The sequence below is a fragment of the Tauraco erythrolophus genome, chromosome 6 (assembly GCF_009769465.1).
Source record: "Tauraco erythrolophus isolate bTauEry1 chromosome 6, bTauEry1.pri, whole genome shotgun sequence".
NCBI classification, from domain to species: Eukaryota; Metazoa; Chordata; class Aves; order Musophagiformes; family Musophagidae; genus Tauraco; species Tauraco erythrolophus.
Window position 1 is genome coordinate 31,576,382 of NC_141470.1, and position 16,918 is coordinate 31,593,299.

Sequence of the window (16,918 nt, forward strand, 5' to 3'; positions counted from 1 at the left end):
TTGCTGCCTAGCACCACAAGGTTTGATCCATGGCTAGAGCTTCCAGACTGGGACCAATAAATTAAATACCCCACAGAAAGTAACATGAAAACATAGGTGACAATATTAAGACCCCCTTTTGGCAGCACTAGTCTGTAGACTTCTGAAGAGAAAAGACCTGTGGTCAGAAGCAGTGTTATGGAAAGTATTGGAGACTGGCTCTAAGCCAGCTGACCACCGGGGCAGGGGATATTTTGGCAGTTACATAATATGGTTGAAATGGCCTTCAACTTTTTCACAGTGTGTGTAGGTGGAGGGTACTAGCCACTGACCCATAGGCTATGGTCATTGAGCTCAGATGAAATGGATCATGCTCCCGTATTTTCAGGTGGTTTTAAAATAAAAAAAGCTATCCAGTTTCTGGGAACTTGCAGTGATCTGAAGTCTTTAAAAGATAGTGTAAAAACAAGTTTCCAGCAGTGGTTTGATTAGGTTTTTGCATGTGAAGTCGTGCTGGTCTTTAATAGGGATAGGGAATTTACTGATTACTTTGCCTGGATGCTGTCAGCACAGAATGATGACTCTGTTTCATAGTGGCAAATGTTAAAAATAGTTCTCTGCTCTGTGACGGTCAGAAAGCTGTTGGTCAGAAAATATATTTTTTTTAACATACTGTTCTGTAGTAGTTTGTGTATGCTATAGTCTGTAAAATGGAGTTAGGAAACTGCTAACATTCTAGGGACCAACTGATGAGTTATCTCTCTGTAGATTTTTAATGAATTTTTGTTCACAGGGGCCCTTGTTGTCCTTGGCAAGTCTCATAAGTTTAGATTCAATCACCCAGCAGAAGCTGCTATCTTAAGACAAAGAAGATCAGTAAGTTCTAAAGCTGTAGTTTTCTATCCTAATTCTTCATTGATTTTCCTAATTATTTTCCCTCTTAAAAGCAAGCCTGATTTAGATAATTTCTTCCCATCATCATATTCACTTGCTTCATTTCCTCCATCTAATGATCTGTAATGACACTAAACCTTTTGTGGGAGGACACTAGCGCTTCTTTCAGATGTGTTTAGCAAAAGATGATGCAGATCCTTTGAATAATTTAGTGTTTCCTATTTCTAGTCATGACTATAGTAGGATTGAAACAGAAAGGCAGGATGCCGCAGTGAAAAAAGCAGTTACAAATCTTTCTATATTTGATGATTTTCTGAATTATCTTCTTTCTCTGTCATTTCACTATCCCAAATGAAGTATACTAGAAGAAATGGAAAATTTATGGGATTAAGTGCTTGAGTATTGTTGACTCTGAGAGCGCTTAATTGTTACATACATCAGAAATAGATAAAATATTTCTTGGTATGTCAATCTCAAGAACTGACTACTGCAAGATATTATTTGGTCAGTTCAATAATTTTTTTAAAAAATAGTTAATTCTTAAAGTGACTGGTATGTATAGCTAGAAAATCTAACGTAAAGAATGTAAATTTTCTGGTTTAGGACATAACCGTATTGCCAACTGATATTGGCAAGAATCTACCTTTAAAAATGGATTTTCATACAGCAGTGACATTTTACACTTTTTGCTCAACTGTCCTTTTGCAGTCACTTCTGTAGTTGAGATAAGGCCTTAACTTCCATTTGTTTTCATTCTTAATTTTTTGAGTAATGAAACATGCAGTACATTAAAACAGAGCTGCAAGAAGAGAGGTACTCAGTAACAAATACTTAGCAGTTTTGCAAATTATCAAAGAAAAGCAGAAGTGTAAGTGCCATTATAAACTCACGAGAGGTATTATGCAGCACGGCACACAGTAGTTAGCAATGGTGGTATCGATGATAACTTGCAAGTTCCTGGGTTGCTGTGATATTTTTTTCTTCCTATTCTCATGTTGTGTTTTGTAGATTAATGAAACCCCACCCATTCTGAGTTGTGGAGCTTTGGACTGGCTCAATTTGGATGGAGGTTGCACCCAGTCTCCTCACTATGTGCTTTCTTCTCTTGACAAGTAAGTTTAAAACAAAGAAAAAACTAAACTGTTTCTCATGTGGGATCATGTCTGAAACCAGGACTTGGTTCAGACAAAACTGAGTTGTGTATAGAACAGTCCCATCATGTTTTTCAAGTGATCAAATAAAAGTGTCTGAGAAAATGCATTGGCCAACTGACTAATATACTGTGTTACGATATCCAAGCAACTAACTGGAAAAATTATTTATTCATGTACAATGAGTATTGATGCACAATCAAGAAAATGCCTCGATTGAGACTGTCAGGCAGCCTTTTTTCAGTTCACTTGCACATCTGCATTATAGCTGTTTTGATTTACAAGCTAATCTATATTTTTTACAATACTCTTACTTCAGCACACAGAATGGACTTTTCTAGATATGATTTAGCCATGGTAATTATTACCAGTTCAGCTTCCCTGCTAATTTGTTGTGGAAATCCGGTTTGTTCATAAATTCCCTGTAGTTCAAGTCTTCATTGAGCCCTTCATCTCAGAAAGCCATTGTGATTCTCTTTTTTTTTAAAACTAAGCAGTAAATAAGGCATAGACCGCTTCTGAAATGTTGAAGAGCTGCTCATACTCACAGTGTCTAGGGTATGATTTTTATGGCAGAGCATTTCTGAAAGGGATAGGATTGGTGTGATGAAGACAGTGATTAATATGAATCAGGAAAATTAATTAAGTTATCTCCTGTGTTTCAGTTCATAACATTGAGAACAGAATATCACGTAATTAAATGTAATTGGATTATTTCTCTTTTTTAATTCCTCTCAGACTGGCACATTCAATTGACCTTTTAAAGGCAAGAAAAAGCCATCTTCTCGTTTATATCTGTTGATAGTTCTGCTTCTTGCTAGAGTGTTTTTGGTGTGGTAACATACTGGGAATCTTTTATCGCTTTTAGAGGAAGTATCTCATTTTTATGACCATAAAACGTTATCTCTGTTTTGAAGATCTCTCATACTTTTAGTCAAGTAGCTTGCTTTCCGCCTTGGATAGTGTGTTTCTGTGTGTTTTTAATGTATCTAATCTCTGCATTTGCTTTTCATTTGCTGCAGTGGTACCTTTCTATATAAAATGGTATTTCATTTTGTTTCTTTACTGAGGTACGTTTTACACATTGCTGCTGTTATTTTCTTTGTAAAAATTGCAAAGAATTTAAAAATAAGGGTTTGTCTAATGACCTTCAAAAGTAGGTACCAAGTTGCTCTTTACATGGGTATAAACATCAGAGGTGGAGCTTTTGTCACAGAAATTTGTTGATGGTCCTAGAAAAACTTTCAGAAATCCCGAAGCATTGTGAACAGTTTAGCACAGAATTGCACTTGGTTTTCCCCTTTTTAACCTGACAAAACTGAAAAACGTTTCTGATTGATTTTTTTCAGACCACGTTCAGATGGCAGATTTGTTTGTGTTGATCAATTTTTTTAATCCTTTGGACAGGACATATTACATTGCTAATCATTACCCTCATACTTACCTGGAGTGTTTCAAATGGTTACTTCAGTGAAAATGGAAAGCATTATGGTATTGCATTCGCTTGATTTGTATGATTCGCTTGATTTCCATCTTTTACAGGAATAAGCTACAAACTATGTCTAATATTAGTTGTCTTTCACCTTACATAATCCAGTGGCCTTCTTTTCCCTCTTGAGTAGTTGTTTTGGCAAAGGTAAACCAAATTGATCCACTCAGCTTTCCTTCACAGTAACCAGTAAGCCTGTGTTTCTGTCCAGACAAGTAGTTTTGCTCATGCAGGGGGTTATGATAGAGACATCTAGCCTAAAACCTGTAATATGAGAATAAAACAAGTTATATATGGTCTCTCAAATGCCCGGCTTTCATGAAGAAAAGTCAATGTCAGGTACTAAAAGGTGTGGCTGAGGTACTTTGCAAACAGTAATACAGGAGTAAGTGGACTACAGTGAGTGATTATTTGCTCCTCAGTAAGAAGTCCACCTAGTGCAGGATCTTGTCTCTGTCAGTAAGAGATGCCTAGAGGAAAATATAAGAACAAGCTGTGTGTGTGTGTGTCTCTCTCCCCCGCCTCCCCTCTCTCACTTTATAGTTCTTGATGCTCTCCCAGCTGCTAGCAATCTGCATCTTACAGTCTTCCTCTACTGAAAATTACATGTCTGTGTACAGTAGGCTTCAGTGAAGATATCTTGCCTTTATTTTGAACATCTTTATGATTTCCTATTTTTATTTTTACAGTCAAAAATGTAGAAACTGTAAAGAAAAATGTTCTCCTGAACTAAGGTAAGAATATTAATGTGTCTAAATTGTGCTGAATCTTTTGGCCTCTCTAGCTTTGTCTTTCTCTGGTGTTACACTGATTTCCTCCAGAACAGATGCAAACTAGGCTTCAAGGTTTAATTTGATTTTATCATATTGAAACAAGAATCTGTACATGCAGCTGAGTTATAGGCAAGTCTCTGCAACCATGTTCTCTCTTCATACTCCATCTTGTGCAAACAGTTTACACCTTTGTTGCATGTGTAACCTATATTTTAAAGCTGTGACTAGAGTGGGGTTTACGCTGAAGCTGCCACCAATTTATAAGAACTCTAAATTATATTGAATTTGATGTCAGTAGTAGGTACTGTGAATACTCAGTATATTGAAAATTCCTTGTACAAATTGAGTTCTTTTCTGGTGAGAAGACAGTGGCTTCATGGAAGATTCCAAAAAAGAAGTCTTAGAATAGAACATGGTTCATTCATGCAAAGAATCACAGCAGCTGCACACAAAAATCATGCAGAAATTTTTGGGCTTCCATAGGTTTAAATACTCTTTAATCAGGAACTGATGGTACTTTACTTTCTTCTGGATTTTTTATTTCAGAACATATGCATGTATTATGGTAATGATTACTTATAGTCTTATTTCCCATGCTGTGAATATGGTGACATTTTTCTCAATATTCATGGGTTGAATTACTAGTTCAGCCTCTCATTGTAAGTTAAAATATCTTGAGAAATGAGAGAGAAAACACATTTCTACCATTGCACCCAAATATTAAAACTTTGGGCATGAAACCTTCCTTGAAAAGAGGCATGAGTCATTATACTCTTACTTGGCTGCTTGCTCATACACGCTACTCAAAAGAGCCCCAGCACTTCAAACTTCTGATGTTTGTTGTGAGCCAGCAAACACACAGAAGGCTTGTGACTGGCATCAGTCGTCATGTGACAGCATCACCACAAATAAGTAGATAATGAAGTTCTTGCTCCTGTCATTGCCTTAATACCGTACCGCATATAAATACAAACCCTAATTTTGTTCTCTTGCTGGTTTAAAAAAAAAACAAAACAAACAGAAGTTGTTCCATTAGTGCCCAGGGGTATAGCAGTGCACTGAATTACTTTTAGCTGCTTGGAGAGTGTTTAAGCTCTCCTTGAAAATACCAACATTGTTAAACCGGAGGGAAAAAAAAATCCTATAAGAATGCGTGAAATTCTACTGAACTGGAAAGGAAATAGTGCCCATAGATATGACATCTGATGCTGGAGAACACAACACAATTATAGTCTAATGTGGTATAGTTAACATGTCCAACTAGTATTTGTAAAAATAATACCCTGAGTTCTTACTAACAGCTTTCATTTGAGAATTTTGAAGTGCTCTACAAATAGGAGTTAAATCTTTTGCATCTCTTGCAAGATCCCTCAAATATTTCATTTCTCAGAGAAATGCACTGTGTCAATTACAGCAACTCCACAACTCACAGCAGGATCAGTGGTGATATAGCAGGGGAACTAACTGATTCTATATATAACTGAAATCATAAGGGGAAAACCTGTGATAGATTGTAGTTCCAGCTGAACTGGAATTTAGTAACACAGCAGTGACGTTTACTGGAGTGTGTGGCTGTGTCTTGTGCCTGTGACTCCTTGCCAAAAAGAGGTTTAAACATTTCAGAAGTGCGTTTAAAGGGTTGCCTTAAATAAGTTGTTGCCCTCCTGGTGTTTTAGGGGCTTAGGCAAAGAAAAAGAATTAGGTTCTGCATGGAAATGCTAAAAAAAAAAAAAAAAAAAAAAAATACACAGGTGCTTTTTCTGTAAGCAAACCAGCTAATGAAAAATTCAAATGATCCTTCACCTGATGGTAACCTCTGTGAGAGGGATTACTCTGTGTGTACGTTTCCAAAGGTCCCTTATTTCTAAAGGTTTCTGACTGCTGGCCGTTTTGACTGATTTCTGATTCCCACCTCCTGCCCTCCACCCCCCTACTTTTGCTGAAATGTGTGAGTGGCATTGCTTCAGGAGGCTGGAGGAGGCAATAATACAAGCTCTTCTTATCTACATCGTCACTCTTCCCTTTGCCTTGGGGAGGAGAAGGAGAGGTTGGAGCTTCTCTGCTAGGCAGAAGCAGATGTAGGATCCTGTGCAGCTGCGTGGTGCGTGCTGCTGTGAGATGCTCTGAGGCCCTGTGGGAAGGGCCCTGGGTTGGACACGGGTGGAGGGGGAGGATGGAGCGGGGGTGGATGTATATCAGTGGATGGGCTTGTAACCCTGACTGGTGATTGCTCCTAGTGCCGGGATTTACAAGATGCCTTGCTAGCATCTATTTTTCTGCTTTATTATTAACTCTTCTTCCCCTGGCAAAAATCATTTGTAAAAGAAAAATGAGACTTTAACACTAGGCAGCCAGGATGGGGATGCTAACTTGACTGATGTTTTCTTTGGGAAAATTGGCAAATTTCAGCTTTTAGCAACGGTGGTTATTTTCACTTGAGTTTCTCTATTTGAGCCTTAAGGTTTTGTTGCAGAAGGCATTCAGCCTCACCACAGAGCTATTGCTGCCATAGTTACTGAAAACTGCATTATGCTGTAGCAGCCGCCAGCCCCTGCATCAGCAGTAGAAGTGTTTGGGGAAGAGGGGAGGAGAATTGCACAATAGGATCCCGGAGAGCTGACGACAACACAGGCTGGAAAAAACGTGGATTTACAGATGGTTCATTTAGCATGCGTCATGCAAACTTTGTGGAGAGAAAAATGAGATGGAAAAGCAAACCGGCAGCAGTGGTATAATATGAAAATTTTCTCAGTAATTTGTCATTATCTTTAGTTTAAGGTTGGTGTATTTCTGTTGTAATTTTACTTGATGTTTTAAATGCTTACTTGGAGGAGGGGTAACTGTTGACACTTCTTGCTGCATTTGGTGCACCTAAAATCTGCATGCTTTTATGAAATTCTATGCAGGGTTGCTTTTTTTTTATGTGCTGTATATATACCTGTGAAACCAAGATTTTGTGTGTGTCTCAATACTTACAGAAATGAATGTTTGTCTTATGCTTGTCCCGAGGTTATATTATTTCCTGCTAGAACTATACGGAGCATAGATTGCTTATGTGGGAAGGCAGGAATACCAGCAATAGCAGAAATTGATCTGTGCTTCATTCCTGTATCTCGTAGTATTCCTGTATTTCAAGTCTAAATTTAACAGTACGTCTGGTTTAAGATGTTTCAGATGAAAGAAATTAGTGATCTCATCTACCTATTACAGAATGTGGCTAAATTCTTATGTTAAATGGATTAATGTTTGGCTTTAGTTTAATCATTCAAACGTGTTATGCAAACTGATTTTTCCTTAAATTGTCTAGTAGGTGATTGAGTTTTGAAGTGTGTGTGAATCTGGTATTTTCTTTCTGGGCCATTGTCACCTTATTTTTTAGTTTGGTTTGTCATCTTATTTCCACAAACCAGCAAAAGCGTGTTGACATGACATAGCATGTTTGAAGGTAGAAGGGAGCATTCTTCATGTTCTTGGTTTCAGCAGTTTCTGTGAGACAGATATGTATCCCAAACCCAAACCAGCCAGTCATTTTGCTCTCACGGTCAGTAGTCTCACAGCCAGAGGAAAAACATCCTCTGGCATACTTGTATTATGTAAGTGGCTCTGTGTGAATTTTCATTATCTTTTTGTTCTGCTTGAGAAAACCATCTTTAAGAAGCAACTTCGTAAAACGGTGTTTACTGTTCAATCTCTGTATTCAGACCTGTCTTTACTGGTTTTTGTTTTGTGTTATTAAAACTTAGGAGATGAAGCAAAGAGGCACTGAAATAGCAGCAGAACTGCAATTCATGTATATATCTTCAGCAACAGTATTTTATCACAGAAACTTTAACCTTAGAGAGAGAGAGAATTGTACCGACTGGCTACATCACCAGAACAAAAGCAATAATAATACTGTAATGGTAATGGTTGCTGTGCCCTGTTTGTTTTTCCAAGGTTAAGGTGAAGTATGGGTGTGCATCGGTACTCTGCCTTTTTGGGGTGTAGTCATAGTATGGAGCTGTGATGAATAACATCAGTTTGGCCTGCATCGTGTTCGGCTCTGTGTGCAAACACATATGGCTGTTGGAAAGGATCTTACAGTTTCATGTTAGTTCAGCAAAAAGCCGTTACACGAGGGAATATGCTAGTGCTGCTGAGAACAGCAAACACTTCCCATGTGCATTGTTTGCATTGTTTGTTCTCTGATACTTTATAATATATGGTGGGGAGGCATTCAGCATTGTTGGAAAGTATGGGAAGAGCTTGCAACCCTCTCCCAGCGGTAAACAGATGTTATCTATCCACCTCTGTGAGCATTCTGAGGTCTTTGGATTGAAATGCAACACTGAGTTGTTTCACATACTTAAATGTTCTGGGTTTCAATTTGTGAACAGTTTGAACTCTGATAGGTTGATTTTATGGAAAGGACATCTGAGAGCTAAAAGTCATGGTTAGGAAGAATATGAGACATTTTGTAAGAGGAATTTTATTTTATCTAATGTTAGTAAACAGCTGCAGAACAAGAATTCTTTGTCTACTGTTTTACTGTCATGCTCTGTTTTTCAGCCTTATTGACAGTGGTTTACTAAGTTTCCTCAATCTTATACAGAATGATGCTAATAATGATAAATTGATAGAAATCATCTCTTCTGATACTTGACTTTCTAATATTTGATAATGTTAATGGATCCTCATCACTCGTCTTGGATGAATGTACTTTGCTTTTCACACGTCTCAGACTAAGTGACTTGCCCAAAGTCATGCAATTGTCCAGTAACAAATTTAGGCTCACATTTTTCAACTTTCATAGCACCATAGGAATCAGAGCTTTTATATGTCTGTTAGCAAAACAGGTTAAAGACTACCCCATCATCAGAGTATGCACAGGTACTTAACATTTGTAATTGCTATTAAGGTTTATTTGTTTTAACGTATCAGCAAGAAGAGGCTTCAGCTGATGTGATGTGCTGGGTTTATGCGGTGGGGTTTTGGTAGCAGGGGAGCCTCTGCAGCCCCTGTAAGGAGATGTGAGAAGCGCTGACTTCAAGGCTCTGTTAGGTTTAGCACACAGGCATCCAGAGGCAGTCCTCGCCCTAAAGAACTTGCAGCCTGAGTATGTGAAAGCACAGAGGTGATATAACAGCTCCAAAATCAGAGAGGTTTTGTCTCAGATCAGTATTTTAGTCTCCAGATTCTATGGATGCTGTATTACATTTCTCCTGGAAAATATGGAAGATAACCTGGAAGCCGCGTTCAGAGAAAGCCTCCCTCAAAGTCATGTTAAAACCATGGGAGCTTTTCCTAATCGAGATCTTTCAGATTTAATACTATTCGAAAAGTGATTCTTCTTTAGTTAACCAGTCTAGTGTTAACCTCTGAGTTTGTCCCCCAGTAGTTGGTGTCATTACAAATACCTGAACAGCTGGAGATTTGTAATGACCATCTGAGCGTTCCAGTGCTGCAGTGAAGTGTCAGTTCAAACCTCCTTCAGCTGAATGAGGAATGAGGCATCCCGCTCCTATTTCCTGGGGATCAATTACAGTTTATCCGAGAGGAAAAAATTACAAATCACAGATTGTTGGCATCTTTGTAGTCAAGCCAAGGACAAACAGATCTTGGAGCTGCCTATTCTTATAATTTGTTCCTGTGGGTCCCAAACAGACACAAACCATTTAGCAGATGACAGTAGCAAAGTTTGTACTCTGACTGTTTGCAGTGTGCCAGACAATTGAACAGAAGATGTTCCTTTTCAGTTATTCTCATCAGCATTACAATTACATAAACATTACAACCAACTGAATTCTGTTTTCCTCAGGTGAGCGAGAGAGGGTCACAGTAATATTGCAAATTATTGAGTATCTTAAGGCTTTTATGTAGCGAGGCTCTCCCACTGCTTAAGTAAGTGAAATATATGTTCCATGTGAAGGTACTCCAGAAGATTTGTACACTTTGGCTGCTTAATAGTTTCATCTGTTTTGTCTGCTAATCTAGCCCACAGAATCAAAGTTGTTGCTGTAGAAATGGTTGCTTTGAACGCATGCTTACAGTTCTAAACAGAGATGTCAAATTAATTCCTATGGTAGCAAAGGTCAAATGCTTTTTTTCATACAGGTGACCTTGTATTGGTAATGATTTTACAAACAACATGATGTTTCCAAAGCATTCCCTTTGAAGTTATATTTTTGTTTTCTTTTGACCTTCGGGGACTCTTTAAAGAGTTTTGATACCTTTTCTCTCTTTAAAAGTATAATAAATATATCATTATAATAAATATATCATTTACTTCATTAGTAAAATATATTTTAAATTTTTTTTCCAAGATTTAATTTTCTGAGGTTACATATAATAACCTGGTGTTCAGAAATAAAACAATGGGCAAAAATCATATATCACCTTTATATATAATATAACTTTAATGTTAAGAATTTGTGATGATAATGTGTTGACAGGTAGAGGGTTTCAGAGGGTTCATGTATTTTGAATATTAGCATGGATCATGCTAAGAATAGATACTATTTTGATTGTTACTCTGTGTGTGTGCATGTAAAATTTTGGCACGCAGTCAGGACCCAAACATCTTGGAGGGGACTGTAAGGCTGTTTTTTTCACAGGTTAGTCGCTTTTCTGATCACAATTCTGCTCCAAATATAGAAGCAGTAACCTAATATAGTTGTTGCATCCAACAGAGAATTGGGTGATCAAGTGCTTTCCTTGGTACTGCCAGAGACAAGTCAGTGTAAGCTCAACGATGCCTGTAACCCTTTCTAGGTTGGAGATTTTTGATCTGAAAGCAGAGAAGAATGTTCGTCATTTCTGTAAAGCACTTTGAAGTACTTAGATGTCAAATATCCTATGTAGTGGTTATAAAATTTTATAACATATAAACAACCCACCTCCCCAGTTTCATTTTTGGAAGACCTACAGCAAAATGAAAAGTTACAATATTTTTTTAAATTCTTTTTGCTATTATCTTTCTGGTGATTGAATTTTCTGCTTCACCACGAGAACTTTCAAGTTTGCTGGCATTTATGATACTTACAGGGTTAAGTAGCCTGCTGTGACGTGCATATACAGACTACTTTACCATCACAAATTTTTGTCATAGTGCACTCAATGAGCAAAACAGTATCTTGAATGCTGTCTGTCTTTAGTAAGATGGTTTGTTTTATTACAAATGTTTGGTCTTCGTTTCTGGTTTAAATTCACTGTCAACATTTCTAACAGTGGAGAAATAGATGCTGTGCATGAAGAGTACAAGAAGAAACTAAGAGACCAGGAAGCTTTTCACAGAAAACAAATTCAACGGCAGCAGCTCTATGTTGAGGCTTTAAAGCAGCAGATCCTGAGAGGACAGATCAAAGCAGAGCGGGAACTAGAAAATGACCAAGCACTGATCAACCAGCAGATCCAAGAAAGTGGGTACCTGCCTCCTCCCCTCTCTCACTTCTCTTCCATTACCACATTCTTTCATCCTCTTGATGTTTTTGTCCTAGTTATGCTTTATATTATGGGTGGAACTTTTGTTATGGCTTATTACTAGTTTTCTCTTATAATTGCCTTTCCCTTGAGAACAGTTATTAAGCTTTGATTAACAGGACTAAAGGGCTGCCTCCGCAGTGCACCAGCAGCATCATTTAATTAGCTCTGCAGGTCATTGCTGGGAGGGGCAGCACCAGCGTGCTACTGCCCTGTGGCACCCAGCCTCTTGTCTCCCAAGCTGCTCCCCGTCCTGCCTCCCTGCAGCTTTGCTCTGCTCATCTCTGTAGTGCAGCTCTGCCATGTTGCAATGTAAGCCCAGTCTGCTACTGCGTTGTAAGTTTTTCTGGTGATCTACCTGTGTTTAATCAATGAGTTGTTCTGGGAGTTTGACGTTGAGGTGACTGTGGCTGTTCCTACCATAAGTTTTCAGGGGAAACTGCTGTAACAGGATGCGATAGGAACCAAGCAGCACTTCGCAGACAGTGACGCGTGTTGGTTGCGGTACTCTCTTTACGCATTTCATTGATGCTGTCAGCTGTAACAATATAGACCATTTTCACGTGCTTTTAATTAATTTCACTCATTAGGAAAAATAGGGCCATGATGTAAGATGATGGCTCAGATTGAATTTTCTGTGGTCGCAATGTTGCTATGTGAGTTTTAAACCATGAAAACAAACAAAACACATCTGAGAAGTAGGTGGGACACTGAAGTTCAGAGCTGAAATCCCAGCCCTAGTTAAGAGAAAGACAGTTTCACTGGCTTTTATATAGTCAGTGTTTCCACACCCCCCCGCCCTTTTATAGCATGAAGAAAAATGTATTAAGATATTCTGTGGTAGAAACTGAAGTGCAACAAAGGTTAAGGTTAAAAATAAGATGTGGGGTTTATTTACCCTAGAGATGGTTAGTTAGTGGTATTGCATTCTCTACTGCTGATTTGTTCTAAACCAAAACTGGATTAAAAAAAGAGAAGAATGCTTTAGTTCAAATAGGAGTTATTTCTAGGAAGTTCTGCAGTGTTATGCAAGAGTACTAAAGGACAGCTCAGTGATGAGATTTCAAATGGCAAATAGCCACCTCAGAAGGTGGAGCCACTGTGTATTTGGAGAGATATTCTTTAGTGTCAGTATCTCCTGGTCCCCTGAGGTGCTGCTTTGCATGCAGGCACACATACTCGGCAAGATGTTGTCGTGGTGGGGTTGGGCTGCCCCTTAACAGGTTTATAGATTGATTTGAGAACGTTTTAAACCTTGAGATGTTTTTGACCACTGAAACTGGATGGTTATACTGTTCTCTAGTTTGTCTTCTAATTAATGATTTCGGCCAGGTTTCTTGATAAGCAAAGTATGCCTATTACAAAGGCACTGTTCCCACTTGGCAAAACCTGCTCTTGGTTCCTGGAAGAAAACTTATGTGAATATTTGGAAGCTTCTCAGACCCAAACTTATGCAGTTTGCTATCTTTTAATTATGCCAGCCACAATGAAGAGATTAAAAGGAAATTGTGGTTATGAGATGCAGCAGAAATGGATTTGGATATGTAGATAGTACAGAGAACCAGGCGAGTTCCCCCAAAATATCTTTATTTCGTGGCTCTGTAGACTTGTTCTCTGCTTCCATCTAGTTCTGCTGGTTTTGCTGCGTTCACAGAAAGCTTAGCCAGGCAGGTAGTTTTTGCCAGCGAGATACAATTCTTGACTTGGCAACTCACCAAAGTCTCCACCTTTTCTGTGCCCTCTGTTTCTTGGCTCCTGACAGAGGCAAGCTCATGAGCAGAGATTAATAAACATCTTAGAGCTTGCAGCTCTGTTGCAGGGAAACTCTTATCTGCCAAATATTCTGCTTGATAGAAACATGCTAAAGAGGACAGATCTGGAAATAAAGAGTTGAGAAAAAAATCTTTGTATGTGACAGTTAAAAACGTTATTAAGAAAAATTAACTTTTAGTTAATTAATGACTAAAAGGCTTCCTTTTTATCTGTAACCATAGAGTTAGAAATTCTACTTCTGTGCATGTGCTGTGCGCAGAGGTGCCAACATAAACAGGACAGGAGACTCATTATGGTAGGGATCACTAATGAAGTATATTTAACAAGATCAGTAGTCACCAAGCAAGTGATGCCAACATGGCTGTGTGCTAATGATTTCTTATATTAGGGAAACTTTGACAACCAAAAATTACTCTCTTGCAGCTCAGCTGTGCAGAGCTGTAGGTAGCCCTTGTTCATCACATCAGACTTAAATATCTCTTAATTCCTAACCCCCTGAATAAGCAATGAAAGGTTGCTTAGTCAGTAAAGGACTGCAGATTGAATGTAAGCCCAGCCAAAAAAATGTTGCTGCTAGTAAGGCAGAAGTGCGTTGAAAAGCTTTGGTCCTTTGAGAAATGCTCTACTTGTCAAGGAACCTTGCCTGTGTTTTTTACATTGCTTTTTCAGCTAAGGATATTTTTTGTTTGCTTTATGCAGCTAAATATGTATGTTTTTATAGCAGCATAAAAATGAAAAAACTCTGCTTCAATTAGAGAACGTGTCCAAGCTATCAGACACAATCTGGTAGTGGTGATTTCAACAATTCCTTCTTTTGATGGTTACAGTTCATCATAGCTCAGATTGAAGCCAGTGCACTCTGAAAAACCTCTAAGCACATCCTCTGCATGGAATAAAGTAGTCTTGCATCCAGGGTTAAAAACAAATCAGCCAGGTGTTCTGTGTGTTTTCTACTGCTTCCCCATTGACTGCAAAGATCGAGTTCTGAATATTTAGAGAAGACTTCAGTGTGTACGCAGAAGTAATATATTTTATTATCAAATTAGGTTAATCATTTTGTTTGTGAGCATATTTAGCATTTATGAAATATGAGGGACATGAACAAAAGCAGAGAAGCTAACTCTCTTTGTGGAGCAGAGTGATGATTTTATGAAAAATACGCGTTGACTGGTGATATGAGCTTGTCTTTTTTGAATTATGTTCATCCTGATAGCTAAAGGTTGTGTCGGCTTCACCTGCATCCTTGCCATGAGAGCATTATATTTATTTCAAGTACATTACCTGCTAAAGTGCTCACGTACAAGATATGTGGGCTGTTTGGCAAGTGCTTGTTGGAGCAGCCATAGTTGCAACAGGTGATAAATTTGTGGTTGTTGCTCTGCCTCAGCCAGGTGCCACACAGGGTTTGTGTTTCTTGGGAAGTTTTCATCTGATGGGTTCGGAGAGGCTGCCAGAGCTGTCTGGCAGGTGCCTATATGGTGGCTTCCTTGTAGCCTTGTCTTCAACCTACTTTGAAGGTTGCATGCCCATCCACAGCACTGGCAGCTGCCCCCACAAACGAGGCACATCCCAACTGGGGCGCAGAGAGGTCTAGCCTTCAGACTTACTGAACTTGCTAGCAATAAGGGTGAGCACAAAAATTGCCATTTCCTGTGCTGAACGAAGTTCCTCAGCATGACTCTGGGCTCCCTCATTTTCAGCTTGCCTAGGTAAGTCGGAGAAAATAGTCTGCAGGTGGTTTTGTTGGTTCAGTCAAGTTAGAGAGGAAAGGATAGGAGCAAAAGGCAGAAAGACAAATGCTTGGTTTAGAACAGTTGTAGAACACTCAAGTGCTGTGATGAGAAGACAGGAACATTTTAAGATTGCACAAATGCTTATGTTTTCACTCGAAATGTAGGAATTTATTAGCCAAAGGCTCATTAGTGTGTGCATGACATTCCATTTGCTGCATTAACACAGTCTGTTTAGCTCTGTACAACTTCCCCTTCCAGTTCCCTTGTTAACTCTGATCTCAGTGCAGATATGTTCATTCCTTAAGTAACACTTAAAAGTTTAACATGTGAATTCAGAATAATTAAAGCAGTAGCAGCACATTTCACAGTAAAAAGCTAATGTAGTCATACTTTACTACTATGTCTGAAAAGTGCACAGAATCGAACTCAGGCCTTTTAATGCTTCCACCATATTTTAAAAACAAAATTGAGGTGATGTTTGAGTGTAATGTTGGAGTATTTGAAATGTGTTCTACTTCTTGGTTACAAACAAGGTCTCATCCACCAGTCTCCTCAGCTATATCTGCCAAGCCCCTGCTTATATCTTGCAGTTGTTACCCAAGTCCTTATCCCAATGGAGAGGCTTTTGGTTGTCAATAAAGTGCAGCAATGATACACTTTTCTCTAAATGGTTTGTCAAGACACTTCTCTACATGCATAGAAATTCTGTTCTCAAATAAGCTCTAAAAGCTGATTAAATTAAGAAACAAGATAGTAATGAACAATATTTTTCCGATGAGTTTTACTTTCTTTCAATCATTGTTTTGTTTGCAGACCAGCAGTGGCTTATAAATGAGAAGAAACGACTGGCTGCCCTTCAGCAACAGCACAGGGAGTTTGCCGTGCAAACAGAGCCTGCGCTGTGTGCAGAGGCTGAGGTGCAGAGTACCACTGGGCTGGAAACCTGCCCTTCCCTGCTACAGCAGAACAAGAAGAGACTGGTGCAGCTGGAGCTTTTGCGAAGATACTCCTTAAAAAAGGCAGAAAGGAACATAAGACGGAAAAAGGTCAAATTCCAGCTGGAAAGGATAGTCAAGAAGCAGAAGTTACTGGAAGCCAAACAAAACCTAGAGCAGCTGGAAGCTAGCTGCTGGCTCAATGAAGAGTGTGTGAAACAATCCCAAGCCCTAGATGAAAATACTGCTGTAGAGCCCTCTTCGGATCACCAGTTGCAAAAGAGAAGAAAGTCATTGGGTTCAAATTCCTTGCAGCACAGGCAGCATTCGTTTTGTAACCCACATCTGTCCCAGGTACCCAGGTAAGTTAACATCTACCAATTCCTCTGCACTTTCAAAAGTAATTTAAATTCAAGGTATTATCAGTGCCATCTATAATCCAGAATGCCTTTCAATGCCTTGAAACAATCCCAAAACTTGCAATGTCAGTGGGTTGTGAGGGTGTCTATCACAGCATGGTCCTGGAGGCAGGACATAGCCAAACTCTGCTAAGTGGATTTCTGTGAATTAGAACCATCCTTTATTTTTAACCAATATTTGCAGCTACTTGTGCCTACAGAGACCAGATACTCATGCTATACCACGTAGCATCGAGCTATTCCTTTGTGTGGCAGAACATATTTCAGGATATCTAGGGACTGTATGGTTACGGCCAGAATTTTTTAATCCTCTG

At 38.9% G+C, this 16,918-nt stretch overlaps 1 protein-coding gene across 1 annotated transcript in view; it reads left to right on the plus strand.

The window, feature by feature from the left end:
* The window catches only part of STARD9 (StAR related lipid transfer domain containing 9), a 117,832-nt gene that overhangs the window by 80,114 nt on the left and 20,800 nt on the right, over nt 1-16,918 (plus strand). Inside the window, exons 19-23 of the mRNA XM_086613607.1 lie at nt 773-855; nt 1,882-1,985; nt 4,203-4,247; nt 11,493-11,683; nt 16,064-16,547. Coding sequence (XP_086469733.1) covers nt 773-855; nt 1,882-1,985; nt 4,203-4,247; nt 11,493-11,683; nt 16,064-16,547 — 907 coding nt within the window. The remainder of the gene's footprint in view (nt 1-772; nt 856-1,881; nt 1,986-4,202; nt 4,248-11,492; nt 11,684-16,063; nt 16,548-16,918) is intronic.